The sequence below is a fragment of the Colobus angolensis genome, unplaced genomic scaffold (assembly GCF_000951035.1).
Source record: "Colobus angolensis palliatus isolate OR3802 unplaced genomic scaffold, Cang.pa_1.0 Scaffold76, whole genome shotgun sequence".
Classification (NCBI taxonomy): Eukaryota; Metazoa; Chordata; class Mammalia; order Primates; family Cercopithecidae; genus Colobus; species Colobus angolensis.
The window spans coordinates 4,680,646-4,697,096 of record NW_012121376.1 but is presented as its reverse complement, the minus strand read 5'-3'; the positions used below and the strand labels follow the sequence as shown (position 1 = coordinate 4,697,096).

General features: G+C 60.0%; 1 protein-coding gene across 3 annotated transcripts in view; it reads left to right on the top strand.

The window, feature by feature from the left end:
• The window catches only part of GSE1 (Gse1 coiled-coil protein), a 312,635-nt gene that overhangs the window by 246,448 nt on the left and 49,736 nt on the right, over positions 1 to 16,451 (top strand). Inside the window, exon 1 of one of the 3 annotated variants that reach the window (XM_011928052.1) lies at positions 1,219 to 1,487. The exons of 1 other annotated variant lie outside the window; for it this stretch is intronic. In XM_011928052.1, the coding sequence (XP_011783442.1) occupies positions 1,481 to 1,487 (7 nt within the window). In that variant the 5' untranslated portion in view covers positions 1,219 to 1,480. Of the gene's footprint in view, positions 1 to 1,218; positions 1,488 to 16,451 lie in introns of those variants that run through there. One more of the 3 variants, XM_011928053.1, reaches the window with a different exon arrangement.

Here is a 16,451-nt window from a genome sequence, read left to right as displayed (position 1 = left end):
CGGGGACGGCAGCGTGCGCGCCTGCTAAGCCTGGCGCGGGCATGTCCCGGGGCAGGTTTGGGGCTGGCAAGAGGGGGCTGAAAGTCGAAACCCGCAGCGCAGAGGCGGCCGCCCAGGGGGTGCTTGTTTGCCCCAGGGCTCGGAAGTAGGGACGCGCTAGATCAGAGGGGTGTTGGAAGAGGACCAGGAGGGAGTGACCCCGGGGCCTCGGAGCCGCCCGGGGGGGTTACAGCCCAGGGCGCCAGAAGGCGGCGGGGGAGGCCTGGCGACCCCTGCCCCCGAGGCCCGCCCCTTTAACCCCGAGCTTCCTGGGGACGCGCCCGCCGCGATTGGGTGGGGGCGGGGCGGGGTGGGCGGAGCCGAGGGTGGGAAGGCTGGGGCCCTCAGTCCCTCTCCGCGCCGCCTGTGGGTGCCCAGGAATTTCAGGACGCTCCCTGAGTCATTCCAGTCAAGTGCCTGGGTGAGGTAGGGTGGGGGGGGTGCCAGGAATGGGGAGGCGCTGCGCTGGGGCCAGAAGCGTAATGGGTCGTGCCAGTTTCTGGAGGCGGGCGACCTCGCCTCTGACCGCAACCCCAGCTACTTAATGATCCCCCTGGCGGAGCGGCGCCTCCGTGGGTTCTCCAGCCCCTGGGCCGTGGGTTCTTTAAAGAACACCCCCCGCAGCGGCCCGCATTGTGGTCTTCCCAAAAGTTACTTAAAACTGGGGGATGGGGTCCCTTATGGAATTTTGAGGCCAAGTTCTTAGTATTCAGCCTTTTCTAGTTGGGGTAATAAGGTCAGGCATAGGGGGGTGGTGCTTGGGTACACAGTCTATTTTGTGTCGCCTCCCCCCACCCCACGCGCCACCAGGGCCAAGAAAGTTGTTCTCCAAAAGGCCTCCAGGACACGGAGTTAACCGTCCGCCCATTATTGGGCCTGCTCTGTGCCAGGCACTGTTCTAGGCTCCGGGGACGCGGCTGGGAGACAGGGCTCCTCTCACGTTGCGAGGGGCTGTGGCTGCTCACTACTTTTAGAGTCAAGTGGCCGGTCTTAGCCACCAAGGTCCCCGGGACCCCCGAGCAGTCCAGGCAGGGGCTCCCGGGAGTGTGGGGGTGGCACCTCCGCGGCCCCGCCGGTGTCCTCGCCTCACCTGGCCGGGCGGGCCGGGGAGGGGCGTGTGCCTGGGCGGGTGGACCCGGGCGCCCGTCGGTGCGCGCGCGCGCCTGTGTGTTTGCGGCTGAAACCCGACACCTCCCGCTGGCTGAGGTCAGGGAGCCGGGAGCGAGCCAGTGGCCCGGGAGTGGGCGGCGTTGCGTTTGGGTGTGTCCTCGGCGGCGACAGCAGCAGGTGTTTCTTGGCCGGGGCCCCGGAAGCTCCACCTCCCCAGCGGGCCCGAGCTGCCGCCGCCGAGCAGCCCCGGGTGAGATAAGCAGTTTAGACAAACACTGGGCGACGGTGGCTCCAGCATGTGTCAGCCGAGGCGGAGCTGCGGGGCCCTGGCATGAAAGGTGAGCGCGCCGCACTGGGCCTGGGACACGGGTCCTCCACCCTCCCCGCACCGCACTCTCCTCCTCCAAGTTCGCGGGTTCTGCGGGGGCGGCCGCCAACGGCTCCCGGGCAACTTCCCCGGAGTGTGAGCGGCGATAAGAGCCGGGAGGGCGGGCAGACGACCCAAGGCCACCCCCTTCCTCCGCCCGCGGGTCGTGGCCTGGCTGCGGGTGGGGGCTCCGGGCTCAGGAGTGTGCTCAGTGGGGGTGGGGGTGCGTAAGTGCGTGCGGACTAGAGGTCAGATAAAGTGGGGGGATGGGGGTGGCGGGGGGAGTCTCTTGAGAGCTGCGGGCGCTGGAGAGCTGGAATGAAAACTTTGCGGCGACGCGGGAGGGAGCGAATGGGGGTGGCTGTGCGCCCCCGCGGCAGGTGCTGGTGACGGCCAAGGAAGGGGGGGCTCGCTACTGGGGCCGCGCCGGTTGGGGTTTTTGTCTTGCTCCCCTCCCCCTCCCCAACCCCTCATCGCAGGGGAGTTGGTCGGGAGGGCAGAACCGCAGCCTCCCGGGTCTGTGACCCTCACTCTCTGCTTCCCGAGGAAAGGGCGCGCCACGGGCTTGGCCGCTTCTCTCCTCCCTCTCCCCCCACCCCCGGCGGAGCGGCTCCCTGCCCCTCCCCTCCCCCCCGCAGAAGATGGCTGCCCCAGCCTCGGAGGTGGGAGAGGGATTGCACATCCGCCGCCCCCCACCCGCGCTGGCCTTTTTCCCTCCCCGGCCCTTCCTGCTCCGCCTGGATGCGCTTCCCCGCCCCCAGCCCTCCCGGGCCCTGCGGCCGCGCTGATGGGCGGCGAGTGGCCCGACCGAGTGGAGCCGATTCAATTATATTGCAGCACCAGAGACACCTCCTCGGCCGCCCGCCCGCCTCTCCAGCAGGCTAATTAAATTCCCTTCATGGAGGCGGAGCGGGAGTGGAGCTCACCCTTCCTGCGCCCGCCCACCCCCAGCTTCCCGCCTCCCCTCCCCAGCGCCGGGTGGGGGACCAGGGGACCACTTAGAAATGTACAGTGGAGACTCCAGGCGCAGGCCATAGGGGGGGGTTCCCAGATCGCGGGCAGGGATACCGTGACACCCCCACTGGATTGGGGGGGTGGAGGCTGAGCTCCTTCCACGTGGTGGGCGGGGGCCTGGTTGCAGTGCCTGTGTGAGATCCGAGGGCAGCATGCTGGCAGTGTGGGAGCACCTGCCGGGTTCCCAGCTGGGAGGTGGATGCCAGCCGGAGTTGAGTCGGTTTGGTTCTTAGAAACTATCTTTTTGTCCGCAAAGTGCGTTTAAAACACACTAAACCCCTGGTAACCGCTGCAGTGCCTTATCTGGGGCCTGAGGGGTAGGGGCCCACACAGGTTGGGGTTTGGAAACAAAAAGCGGGACCACCAAATGGAAAGAGAGCTCCTTTTGTAAAAGGCGCCTGAACAAAAGGCCCAGCCGCACTCCGGGTGGGAGCGTCCCCGCCTAAGCCGATTTCTAGGAGGCGGGGGACAAAGGGGCAGAGAGAAGGTCTTGGTGGGGCGCTTTGAAATGTGCCCCCTGGTTGGCCGCCTCGTCCTCTCCCCTGGGATTCTGTGCCCCCGTCCCCCGGCAGGGGTGGAAGGAGCACCCAGGTGAGCAGCCTTCCCCGGCCTCCCTCGGTGTTGCTTAAGCTTGGGGCACTTCAGTGTTGCTCACCCTGTGTTTACGGCCGCCTCCACCAGCAGGGACGGCAGAACCTGAGGCACAGGCTGTGCCTGACTCAGCCGCCACGCCACAGGTGAGGGGCCCAGGGCGCAGGCTCCGACGGTGGCGTGTCATCCCGGCTGCCGGCTGTGCAGGGAGCCGCCCCGCCTAGGTAGACTCGGGAGCGCTGGAAGAGGCCCTGGCGTGCGAGAGCAGCGACCTCAGTGCTTCCTGAGACTTTCTGAGACAGCCAGCCCCGTGTCGGCAGCGTTCCTGATCTCCTGTGGGCTGGGTGCGAGGATGGCTTTTGTCACTCTGGCAGCAGCCACCAAAGCCAGGAGGGGAAGCGGGAGAAGCTGGAGCCAACCACGGTTTTGACGCTTGGAGTTTTCTTTCCTGGAGCCTTGGGGGCGGTGCCGTGCCAGAGCTGGTGAGAGCCCGCCAGGAGCCTCTGGTGACCTAGGGTCAGCCCCGCCTTGGGAAGGGAGGTCGGGAAGTTCTGGTTCTAGGCACAGTGAGGCCGAGCTCAAAACAAGGAAGGCAACAAGCTGTCCACTGTGGCGCAGGCCCTGAGCTGTTTCGGACAGTTTTTAGGATCCTGGAGTGTCAGAGTTCAAAGGGACTTGTAGATCTCCAAACTCGGTGTTTTGAAACTGCTACTGGCCAGGCCTTTCCAAGCCCAGTTAAGCCACGGCCTCTGGGTTCCTGACCCGGGTCTGGGGGTTGTCAGAGCTCCCCAGCTGATTCTAACGTACAGACTGGGGGCACACTGGGGCCTGGGGCCGGGCGTGGGGCTGACACCGCGCTCACAGCAGGAAGCCTCCGCTGATGGCCCCGTGAGCCCTCCCCTCCGGCAGTCACTTCCCTGTCTCTGGGGGAAGTTCAGGGGCTGCAGATCTGAGTGCCTTGTGGTTTCAGAGCAGAAGCCAAGCCTGCCTGTGGGCTCAGCGTCGCCAGCCTGAGGAAGAGCCAAGTCTGCACAGCGCCACTCTGTGGCAGACCAGGGTCCTGCACCTCTCAACTAGAGATCCCCCCCAACCCCTGGAGTCCCAAATTCTCCTTGAGCTCCCTGGAGCAGGTACCCTCTGTCCTCCCCTGCTCTGAAGGAAGCGGACGGGGGGGACTTTGGGCTCAGAGCCCCGAGCTGAGGGGCAGGAGCTGGTGCCTTCCACTTTTCTGGAAGAGTGCGGGTAAGCTAGAGGCCTGGCTGCTACCTTTTTCCTGCCCTCAGGAACTCGCAGGGGCTTGTGGAGTTGGCTAGCAGGGCCGGTTTTTCCTGGCCCCATCTGAAGCCTTGGAATTCCCAGCCTGGGTTACTCGAAGTCCAAGGATCAAACCCCACAATCGGGCCAGGGTTGGATGGGAACCCTCTCTGGGTAGCATGTGAATTGCCTCTGTTGTGGCAACAGCAGGGTCCTCTAAAACCACAGGGCTTCCCCTCCCTTGCCTGGTGTGCTGGGAGAACTGTTTTTGAACCTGCAGAGATCCATGTTGCAGGTGACATTTCAGCTTGGTAGCTGTGCTGAAGCCTGGCCGGCTGGCTTTAATTCCTCCCCCCGTGGAGTCTCAGATCTCAGTGGCCTCACTGAGTGCGGTGTGGGGTGCCGTGCTGCTGGCTTCACTTCCGCACGCTGGCCTTTCTCCCCCGGCTGAGGCCACAGCCTGGGAGGTGACGTTTCTGAGTGTCCCTGTCAATGAGAATTTATTGAGCTCCTCCTCTGAACCCAGCCGTGTGCTTGCTGCTGGGAGGTGTACAGACAGATAAAACAGGAGCGTGGCCAAAAGCAGCCCTTTGCACGCCTGCCAAATGCACACTCGGGGGCCTTTTAATCTTGCTTCTGCAGCTCTGATGCCCCACCAGCCTCTTCTCTCACGCCCTCGGCTCCAGCCAGACGAAACCACACGCCGTTCTCGCCACTCCTGCGTTTGGCCACGTCTCTGTCCTAGCATGGGCCGTCCCGTCTGCCTGGGATTCTCCCGTCCGCTGCAAAGCCCACCTGTCCCTGAGGCCAGTCCACCTGCCCTCCCTGACACGATGCCTCCCTCGCCTCCATACTCCCATGCCCATCCCGTGTCTGGAAACAGAAGTTCAGAGGGGAAGTGAGAGCTGCCCCCAGGAGGCTGGGGCGGAGTCCAGGCCTGGAGGAAGGAGCCATAGATGAGGGCAAGGCTGGTGCTGGAGAGGGCCTCTGCGTTTACCCTCACCTGCGTCTTCAAAGCATCTGTGGAAAGAAAGGGTTGGGCTGCACTGGAGGCTTTTGTGGGTCCGTGTGACTTGGGGGTTTCTAGGGAGGCAGGTGGAGGAAGCAGGGAGCCTCCAGCCCAGGGGTCTCTCCTGGCTGCACTTCTGAATCACCTGGGGGGCTTTTCAAAGCTCCCAGTGCCCAGGCTATACTGCCAAGCAGTTCAGCCCAAACCTCGGGGGGACGAAGCCTGGGCATCCATGTTTAAACCCCCCAGCTGACTGCCATGTGCAGCTCAAGCTGAGACCCTGGCTCTGCTTTCTTCGAGAGCAGCTTCCTCGTCACCGGGGGGCCAGGGTGGGAACTTTTCAGTGCTTGGCCCTCCTACGCCAGAAGGGCCTTCTGCTGAGGGGAGCGATGTGGGTAGGAATCCCTTCCCCTGGGAAGATGGGCTGATGCTGTTTAAGGAGACTTGGGGTCTGGTCTCTCTTCCCACCTGGGAAGCCAGAGACCGCCTTGCTTGCCCTGGAATTGGATGGAGAACCCTGATGACTCAGAAATGGACATGTCCCCTCTACCCCACCTGCCCCGCAGGACGGGGCACCTCTCCCCTGGCTGCTCTCCGGATGTCTGTGGGCCGTGTGTTAACCCCAGGCAGAATCCTGAAGGTCATTCTTGCCTGGCCCAGGTGGGCTTTGAGCCCTTCTAGAGGGGCTTTCAAATGCAGAGTCGCATTGGCATGGGTGGATTCGTGTTCGCCCGCATCTCTGGCCAGGCCTTCCAATTCTGGAACCGGTTCCTCCAGCTGGAGGACTTGACGTATCTGAGGAGGTGTGTGTTATCGTGGTTTTGGGATCGCTGGACTGAGGCGGCGTGAGGTGGGTTCGTGCTAATGGTGACATAGACCCTCCCAGTTTAATCATCACATCCTCACCCCCACCCAGTGTTCTCATCTGTAAGACGAGGATGCAGAGGCCTCTGGCAGTTGAGGGTGAGGATGAGATGCTGTAATGCTTGCCACATGCCCCTGACGGGTAAATGACAGATGCGGGTGAGGGTTGAGAAGGCCTGGAGCGTGGGGTGAGCGCCTGGTGAGTGTCAGCTGTTACTGTGTTGATCGGTGCATCTGACGGTCCATATCTGCCTCTTGCTTAGCTTGTGTGACCTCGGGCACTTGTGTTCTGGGCCTCAGTCTTCTAATCTGTAGAATAGGAATGACAATGTCACCTGTATCCTGAGGCTGTTGAGGGTTGAAGGCTTTATTACCAGGTGCCCAGTACAGCACCTGACACAGGCTCTGCAAAGCCTTGTGGCTACTCCTGTTGCTGCTGCTGCTGTTGTTTTTGTTTTAATTAGAGACAGGGTCTTGCTTTGTTGCCTAGGCTGGAGCGCAGTGGTGTGATCACAGCTCACAACAGCCTCAACCTCCTGGGCTCAAGTGATCCTGCTGCTGCAGCCTCCTGAGAAGTTGGAACCACTGGTGCGTGCCACCACACCTGGTTAATTAGGAAATGTTTTTCTGTGGAGACACGGTGTCACTGTGTTGCCCAGGGTGGTCTCAAACTCCTGATCTTGGGTGATCCTTCTGTCTCAGCCTCCCAAAGTACTGGAGTTACAGGCGTGAGCCACTGTGTCCAGCTTGGCTTTAATTTACAAAGCTCCAAGGCTCTGTTCCGCTACCCTTAACTCACTCCCTTGCAGTGTTGGGGGTGGCCCCTTTTCCCACCAAGACTGGAGCTGCTTTTTCTGCCCAAAGGCTCAAGGCACCACAGCAGACCCAGCTGACCCCTCTGCTGGGCTGTAGCAGCTAGAGGTTCTTTTCGGGAGCCTCAATGCCCCCTCAGGCTCACACGCACACCGCTGCCCCCTTGGTGACTGGAACTCTGGGCCCAGGTGGCAGGAGGTGCTTCAGCAAACTGTCCCTCTCCCAGCCCTGCCCTTTCTGCGCTCGGATGGTGGGTCTGTGGCCGCAGGCAGCAATGAAGGGTATTGATCGCCCAGCTTTTGGTTGAGCAGTATTGATGTTGGACAGGTTAAGCCGTCCCAAAGGAAAATCTATGTGTCAAGCTGAGCACAAGACAGCCCGCCAGTGGGGGCTGGGGGGCGGGGCACAGCCTTAGGGGCCTCTTCTGTGCTAATCCTGAGTCTTTTATCTTCTGGGTTGGGGGGCAAAGCCTGGGGGTGCCAAGCGATGCCCCACAGCCCCCAGGGGTGTCTGGAGGGATGGCAGGCGCCCTTACGTGGTGTGATCTGTGGGCAGATGGTGTGCCGGCCAGGTCTTGATCCCACTTAAGGAGTTGTCTCTGGGATTTAGTAACCAGATGGAAAAGACTGTATTTCTGTATCCAGAGGTGCTTCGACTGTGCCGGCCTATGAGGGCCACGCCGTGGGCTGTGCGCCAGGCACGGTGGGGGGATATTCTCACTCCAGTGCGCTCCTCCTCCCCGGGGAGGGACTGACTTGCTGGGTAGGGTTTATCCCCATTTAGCCATCCACCGGAGAAGAAAGGGGCCCCAGGGACCTGTATCCTGCCTGTAGTCACACAGCTGGTAATTGGTAGAGGAGTAGAAACCCACACAGTGAGTCTCCCACTCCAGCCTCCTCACCCAACTCCCACCCTCTCTCCCTTAGAGCCTGGAGAGAGGTCAGCGGCTGCTTCAGAAGGCCCTGTTTAACCTGGGCTTCTTACTGGGTGCAGTGGCTCAAGCCTGTAATTCCAGCACTCTGGGAGGCCGAGGCAGGTGAATTGCTTGAGCTCTGAAGTTCAAGACTCCCCTCTACAAAAAAATTTTAAAAAACTAGCCAGGTATGGTGGGACGTGCCTGTGGTCCCAGCTACTCAGGAAGCTGGGCAGGGAGGATCACTTGAGCCTGGGAGCTCAAGGCTGCCTGCAATGAGCTGTGATCGCACCACTGCACCCCAGCCTGGGTGACAGAGCAGGACTCTTGTCTCAACAAAAAAAACAAAATTAAACTGAGCTGCTTCACCCAGTCTCGGGATGTGAGTGGATTCTTCCAACTGAATTCCCAGTGTACATTTATCTTTGAGTGTATTTTTGTAATGTTTTTGCATTTGACATGTGGTATTTTTTCCATTCACTTAAATATACGAGGATCCACTAGACAGCCGATGCTATACTGGGTGTTGAAGACACAAAGTGGAATGCGGTTCAAGCAAAAATTCTCAGCCAGATGGGAGCATTGGAGAGACTTCCGCCTCCCAGAGGCTGCCATCCACGCGGTCGTCTCCGCCGCCCATCAGGAGGGTGTGGTTAGTCACCCCCGTAACAGATAAGAAAACAGGGTTTCGGAATCGGCCCTTGTGGAATGCCTGGGCCAAGCCCCACTCAGCCCTGCATCTCTGAGCTGTTGGGGAACCCGTTTAGATAGTCTCAGCCCCGGGTCTCTACGGTGTTCTCGGCCCTGGGTCTGTGTTGTTGGGAACCGTTTAGATGGTCTTGGCCCTGGCTGTCTGTGCTGTTGGGAACCATTTACATGGTCTCGGCCCTGGGTGTCTGTGCTGTTGGGGACCGTTTAGATGGTCTCAGCCCTGGGTCTCTGTGCTGTTGGGGACCTACTTAGATCGTCTCTTGGAAAAGGTCTGTGGCCTCCCCTGTGCCTGGGTTTGCAGAGAGTGGAGGTATGCGCTGAGATCGTATCTGTTTTAAATGAAACTGATGTCCCAGCCTCCTTTTTTGAATACAGTCTCATCGTTTTACAACTTGTTTCCACCTAAATGTACATCTTATAAGACTTTATAGGACTAAGGAAGTTAATCCATCCTTAGCAGGGATGCCAGACCCCTGGAGCCTGTCACCTGGGCACAGGGAGGACATTTTAACTAAGCGGCTGGTTTCCGGTTTGAGACTGGTTGGGATCCTGCGGAGGGGCTCCGAATCCACTCACAGCAGGACTGTGTCTGCTTGGATGCTGGAGCGGGGGTTTCTCCAGCCACGGCTGGCATCGTGGACCGTGGGGTTTTGTGTCATCCGTGTCTCTTACCCACTGGAGAGACTGTTGTGTTCATTCTGCCAGACTACCCTTGAAGAAGCCAGGGAGGGGAGGGCGCGCCTGCCCCCCTCGGGCTCATTCTTCCCACCCCACACCCCCCAGGGGGCCTTCAGGACGGGAGACGTAGCCTGGACTACTTGTCATGGCGCAGCAAGAACTTTGTTACCAGCCCTGGTGGGCAGAGACTGCCAACTCCCAACAGCCAGGTCTGGACCTGACTGGGAAACTTACAAGTCCCTCGGGACTGGGGTTCTGGAGGGGTGTGTGAGAATTACAGAATCATTTAGACTGAAGCAGTCAGTCATTCAGCAGTTGCAGGATGATTGTGGCCAGAGAAAGTGAGCAGTTTGCCCTTTTTGGTGGCTGGGTTGGATGAGGGAGTCCAGGACTCCTGGCACATGACTGTGGCGGGAGCTTTTCCCGGACAGCCCCATTCCAAAGTCCATGGTGGCTGCGGGGCCGTTTGTTTTTTCCAGTGAGGCATTTAGTGATGTCTGGGCACCGCACGTGGGGCTTTGAAGATGGGAGAGGAGTCTGGATGAGGAAAACACCATTAGAACTTGGACCATTCTGGGCCCTTTCTTTTTCACCCTGTATTTCCTCTGTCCAGGCAGGTCATATTGGGGGAGGGTGTTCGTACTTGTGGGTTGCTGCTTAGGGAACCCGGTGCTGTGGGAGTTTGTGGCCTGGGTTCACGGATGCTACACATCTTCAAACACATACTCCCACAGGGTTTACAGATGGGCTCTGTGAACTTGGTAAAACTGTATGTAACATGCAGTAGGTGTATTTTCCTGGAGAGAGGGTCTGGTCTGCCACTTTGAACCATCTTGAGAGTAGACCTTTTTGCAAAAGCAGATGTAACTGTTTTATGACTTGAGGGGAAGTCCTGGCTTGGTGAGCTGGCTTTGATTCAGGGGAGACCCACCTTGGGGTTGACACGCGCCGGAATTGTGGCCTTCACAGGCGTCCCCCGAAGCTGAGCCTGGGAAGGGGCTGACCTCTTTCTGTTACGTCCTGATGGGGTTACCGTGTTGATGACATCTGAGCGGAGTGTCGCTGCGCTGAGCTGCAGCTCCTGCAGGGCTGTTAGTTGCTCAGACCTGCACGTACTTTCAGAACTGGGAAGACCTGGTGTTGAGGAAGCTGGCCGACCTGAGACCATAGGGAGGAGAGGGGTGGTGACTCTGGCAACCTGGAGACTTAGGGACAAACTAAAGGACAAGTGCCACTCATGCGACTGTGATTTTTATGGCTTTGACTTTTCAAGAGAAAGTGGGCAGCGTCATGTTGACTTGAAGCCTCTTATTTTAAAATATTGCCCATTGATTCTCATTTAAACAACACAGCATGACTTCAGGTCAAATAAACACAGGTGGAAGGGTAAAAGGCTGGCCCCTTGTCCACTGTCTTTTTCCCCCCTCCTTTTTTGGAGACAGGGTCTCACTCTGTCACCCACGCTGCAGTGCAGTGGCGTAATCACTACTCAGCGGCAGCTTCAACCTCCTGGGCTCAAGCGATCCTCCACCTCGACCTCCCAAAGTGCGAGGATTACAGTTGTGAGCCACTGTTCTCTGACCCTCTCATCTAGGCATTTCCACCCTCTCTCCATGGTACTGACAGGGAAACTGAGGCTCAGCCTGGGCCCCCCCTCCGCCCCCCCCGGCTTTGTAGCTCAGGACCAAGCCCGTTTTGCTCAGCCCCCACAGTGTGTTCCCTCGAGGCTCCCCAGCTCTCAGCCTTCAGCGGAAGTTCAGGCTGGCTGAGTGGGATGGGAGGACCCCAGTGCCCGCAGGCAGGCACAGAGCGTCTCTGACTTAAAGTCACCCATTTCTGCTGGTGTGGGCGTCCTCCCTGCTAGAGGGAAGGGACCTTTTCCAGCCGTCACTGAAGCTGGAGACCCTGGGCCCCTCTTCCTGCCCCTGCGCCACCTCCCCTGCTGCTCAGGCCACTCCTGGCCCTGGCATCATTGCTTCTTTGAGCACCTGTTGGCATCCACCTCCTGCACGGCCTGGTCCCTGGTCTTGGCTGGAGACTAAGGGCCCTGTAGACAGGTGTCGGCACTCACTCGGTATGGAAGGGACAGGCAGTCCTGGGAGATGTCCCTGGATCCTCTGTCCCTCCTACTTACCTGAGGGAGCTTGTTAAACACTCAGCCTCCTCCACACTGGGAGCAGGAGAGGGGCCTCGTGAGCAGGTGTCTCAGCATCCTCCTTCCTCTGGCTCTGTCCACCAGGAGGACACCTGGCCTTGACTCTTGCTGGCCCATGCCCCCTGGCCCCCACCCGCCATCCCACGGAAACTTGGAGACCTCAGTACCCGCCCTGGAGCGGGGGCCAGGTTGGGTTTCCCTCCTGGGCACCTCTCGCCTGTGTGGACACCTTGGACCCCATCCATTCCTCTGCCCAGGGCCTCCGGAGGGAGGAAGGGCTCCCGCAGGAGTGGGTGCAGCGGAAGGCAGACCGGTCAGCTCTGGTGCCACAGGCTACACAGGGCACCCGGGGGCGGTTCTGGGCTCCAGCACAGGTGCCCTCTGGCCGAGAGCTTTGGGAAAGTGGGGCCGGGGGAGGCCCTGAGTCCAGAGCCTTCCTATTCCCAGCCACGTAGGTCCCATCTGTAAAACGGGTACAGCACACGGGTGGGTACCCAAACAGCTGCCACAGGGTGAGAGCTACCGCAGGGAGGGGACCCCAGGTGACGCCAGCCATTTCCAGTCCCTTCTCACATTAAAGGGAAGCAGCCGGCACCATGGCCAGGACAGCTGGGTTTCCTTCCGGCTGCTGAGCCTCCACATGTGACCCGGGCTGAGGGCGTGAATCTCCAGCCTCTGTTCGCCCTCTGGAGGCTGGGAGTAAAGCATCCCACTGTGTGGAATAAACAGGTGGAGAGAGGCGCCTGGGCACCACCAGGACCACTGCCTCCAGGAAGCAGCCCATTGCGAGAATGTGACAAGGTAGTCCAGGGACCGCCGAGGGCACAGGGTGGCAGAGGGGCTGGGAATCGGCCGGCATGGGTCCCCTGACTCCGTCTCAGCTGAGTTGTGTGGCCACCGTGGCCTGTGTCACTTTGCTGTTTGGGTGGCGTTGCTTTCTGGAGTCTGCTTACGTGAAGGGAAGTAAGGATACAGGTAGCCGGTGCCCTGTAAAAGTCGCCCTCTGGTACCCTTGTCGCCATTGGCGCTGGGCACCATCTCCTGGAGTCACAGCTCTGGACACCGACCCCAGCCTTGACTCAGGGCCCTGCCCTCCCTTTGGTCTGTCCTGCCCCTTTAGGAGGCCGCCTCCCCGCTGAGACCAGGCTGCCACCCGCATCTGCCAGTCCCGCCCTTCCCGCCGCCCTCCTCTCCAGCCCTTCATCTGCCCGGCCGGCTTCTCTGCACACGCAGCAGCCGCTTAGGATAATCGCGTCAAATGTTGCTGCCATCTGTTGCCTGACTTCCCGTCCCTTGCCTCCATCCAGGAACCTCCGGGACCAGTCTGTGGCTGTGAACCTCAGTCGCAGGACTGTCGGCTCTTAGGAGGCCGCTGTCCACGGGCCCCCAGGATGCAACCCCAGCCTCCAGCGCCATCTGTGCAGAGCCCCGCTACTGTCCTCACAACTGTAGTGTGGTGTCCAACCTGGGAAGCCCCTCCAGGTGACCTGCCCCCCCGGTGACACCCCTGGGTTTACCTGGTCCCTTGCACTGTCCAGTGCCGTTGTGTGGGCACCTTCTGAGAGGTCTGCACCCCGTGTTCTGCAGAAGAACTCTTGTGTTCCCAGCATGGCAGTGGGCAAGACAAGGCTGGGGAGAAACTGGGGTGACCAGCCCCCTCCCAGTCACCCCCATTCACGGCAGGACTGCAGCTTCGAGGATGTTGTGGGGCTCAGGCAGCCTATGGGGTTCAAGATGGCTGCTGGGGGCCCTAGGCATTGCTTGGGAGATGGCTCATTGTGGATGGCTCTGCGTGGTTGACTGGGCCCTGGCGGGCAGTGTCTGGGGACTCCTCCCGTGGCTCAGTGAGCGTGGTAGAGGACAGGTCTACCTGGGCCAGGCATTGTGTTGCTTTTTCCTCCTGGGGTGGAGACTCCTGTGGCTGTGCAGGTTGCCCCCGCCCACTTGCCTGTGTTTTCCCAGCCCTTCTGGTTCCAGGTCAGGATCCAGGCCACTTGCAAGGGCTGTCCCTTGCCCTAGCTATGAGTGATGGCCCCGGCCGGTTTCTGGGGCATAGACCTTGGGAAGCAAGTCCAGTGTGGGGACCCAGGGCAGCCTGGGGGAGGTGTTCTTAGTTGAAAAAAGAAAAAAATGAAGGCACAAGCGGCTGCCCCCATGCATCTGGAGCAAGGAGACCTCTCCCCCAGGGCCTCCCGGCCCCCTCCCTTGCCTCCACCCCCAAGAAAAATGGCTTTGTGCGAGTGAGCTTGGAACGCGTGGAGGGCAGATATGATAATGAATTTATTATGAAGCCGCCCAGGCTCCTGGGGGTCACGTGGTGCCCGTGCAGCCTCAGCTGCCGGGGTCTGTTGCAGGGTGACCTGGCCTCGTTAGGGCCACAGAAGCTTCGTTCCTTTGGGGGAGCGGGGATCGCGGGGGCGGGCACCGGTCCCCGAGCTGGGGGACGCCCTTTATTTGTTCACAAACATTTCTTTCTGTGGTAATGAAAAATTACCAAGAGGGGTGATTAGAGAATCCAGGTCCAGATTGTGCGTGCGGGGCCTGAAAGTGAAGGCCTGCTGCGCCCAGCCTCACGGGGTGTAATTACCCCACGGGGGGCTGTCAGGGGGAAGGGGCGGATTGGTGCTTGAACCGGGGCCCAGCAGAAAATTCATCTCAGCTATTAGCTTGTAATTACAGAGCACGGAGGGAGCAGGCCTGAGGTCTGGTGCCGGGGAAGAGCCGGGATGAAAGGAAGCAGTAATTATGGGATCCGCGGGAGGCCGGGAGGGCGGCTGGCACACTGATTAATAAGCCCCTCCACCCTCGTGGGGAGGGGGAGCGAGGGATGGGACACCATATTTAATGGAGTAGAGAGACCTTCCCCCCCTCTTTTAAATGCTGCTGTTGGAGCGTTTGGACAGCAGGCAAGCCGTTTTGGGGTCTGTTCTGAAGAACCAGGAACGAGATGGGTTCCGGAAAAGACCAGCTCGCTGGGCCAGCCCACCTTGTCCCTCTCCATTGGGACTTTGCTTCCTTTTCTTCTTGCCTTTTTTTTTTTTAAAGCATTGTGCTGCTTCTGAGCATATCAGAAACCTAGGCAGAGAGTAGGAGAAAGTATCGATTCAAGAAGCGGCGCTTTGTTATGGGGGGGGCTTGTCCCAGGGCTGGTGATCTTTGCTTCCCTAGACCTTTCCTGTCTGTGACATGGTGGGGCCTGAGGGTTTTGCGGTGCTGTGGGCGGCTGCTTCATTCTCTGTTTCCTGCCCTCTGGTTTCTGGCAGAAGCCTCTAGGTTCTCAGCTCTGCCAAGCAGACTGTCTAGACCAGGTGGGTTCTTTCTGGAAGGGTCCAGGGAGCAGACAGTTGAGGCTCACATGAAGAAGGCGTATGTTCCCTGGCCCGAGGTGCCTTTAGGTGTCTGTCTATGGCAGGTTTTTTTTTCCTGGGGATGGGGGTCAAGGTGGCAGCTGACAGTGGCAGGAAGGGGTGTCCAGAGCAGCATGTGATGTAAATAAGAGTGTGGGGGCCTCACAGACCTGGTCCACCTAGACCCCTGGCTCTTTTTCGCCTGCTGAGCTGTACATGTCAGGAGAGCTTGTACAATGCAGAGACAGCCCCCGGCCCCCCGGCCCTCATCCATCACAGGCCTTCACCCGGTGGAGCTTATTGCCAGCTGTTAGGATAATGAATTTACATGAGCTGATAATGTAGACAAGAATTCAGTCAGTGTCCAGGAGCGCAGAAGTTAATAAATACCTCTCTAATGAGGGCAGTGGGGCGTGTGCTTTCCCAGGGCCTCCCTCTCCCTGCTGCCCCTGGGTCCGCCACAGACACCTTGGCACCTGCCCTGGCCTCAGCCAGAGAACACCTGTGTGGAAGGAGGCCCACATCTGCCTCCCTGGGGAGGGCTGGGGGTTTTGTGCCGAGGCCTGGGGGGCAGCAGCCTTGAAGTGATCCCACCAGGCCTGTGATGGAGGGGCGGGAGGCAGGGAGGCCCTGGAGGCTGTGTCCACTTACAGCAGGCCCAGGGAGACCCCTCCAAGGATCTCTGGGTTCCCCGGTGCTTGGCCTCCTGTCCTGGCCTCGAGGGAGCTGCCCCCAGCTGCTGCAGCCCCTGCCCCACCCGCCCAGTGCACACATACTGAGGAGCAGCGCTAATTTTAGATTCCCTTTAATGAAGCCACTCATTTGGAATTCTATTTTAAGTGACCTGACATCAGCAGAGCCGCTTCCCAGGCTCACAGCTCCTCGGGAGCCTGCAGCTGACACCGGGGCAGGGATGCTGCCTGCAGGGGACCCCCAGGGACCCAGGGAGGCTGTACCTCAGGCTGGAGGGCCCATGGGGCCTAGGGAGCAGGCATTGCAGGGATGCGGCCTGCAGGGGACCCCCAGGGGCCCAGGGAGGCTGTACCTCAGGCTGCAGGGCCCATGGGGCCTAGGGAGCAGGCATTGGGCTTTGTCAGAGGCTGGGCCGTCAGGATGCCAGTGGGCTAGTGATAGTGACATTGAGGTAGCCTCAGACCTGGGCGTGGAGGGAGTGGGCAGAGGGTCTCCCTGGGTGAGGGCTTAGGTTCGGACTCCCGCAGGGACACCCCAGCTCCCTCCATCCCTGCCCTGGGGCTGGATGGCCCCACACTTTCGTTGGCGGTGCCAACTTCGTGCCGTCGAGCTCCCATCCCTTTGAATGGCCACGTTTGAAAAGCCTGGCTCTCTGCAGAAGAATTAGAACATACAGAGAGAGAGAAAAGATGAAAATGAAAGACACAGCTCCTCTCGTTGCCATCTGAAGACACTGCCAGTAGCCTCAAGGTGTGCGCACCATTTGGGGTCCAGCCTGGGACTCGCACCGTGGCCTCTGTGTACCATGTGTGTCCCCTCCAAACCTCACGTGGAAATGTGGCCTCCAGTGTTGGAGGTAGGGCCTGGTGGCAGTGATGGGGTCATGGGGGTGG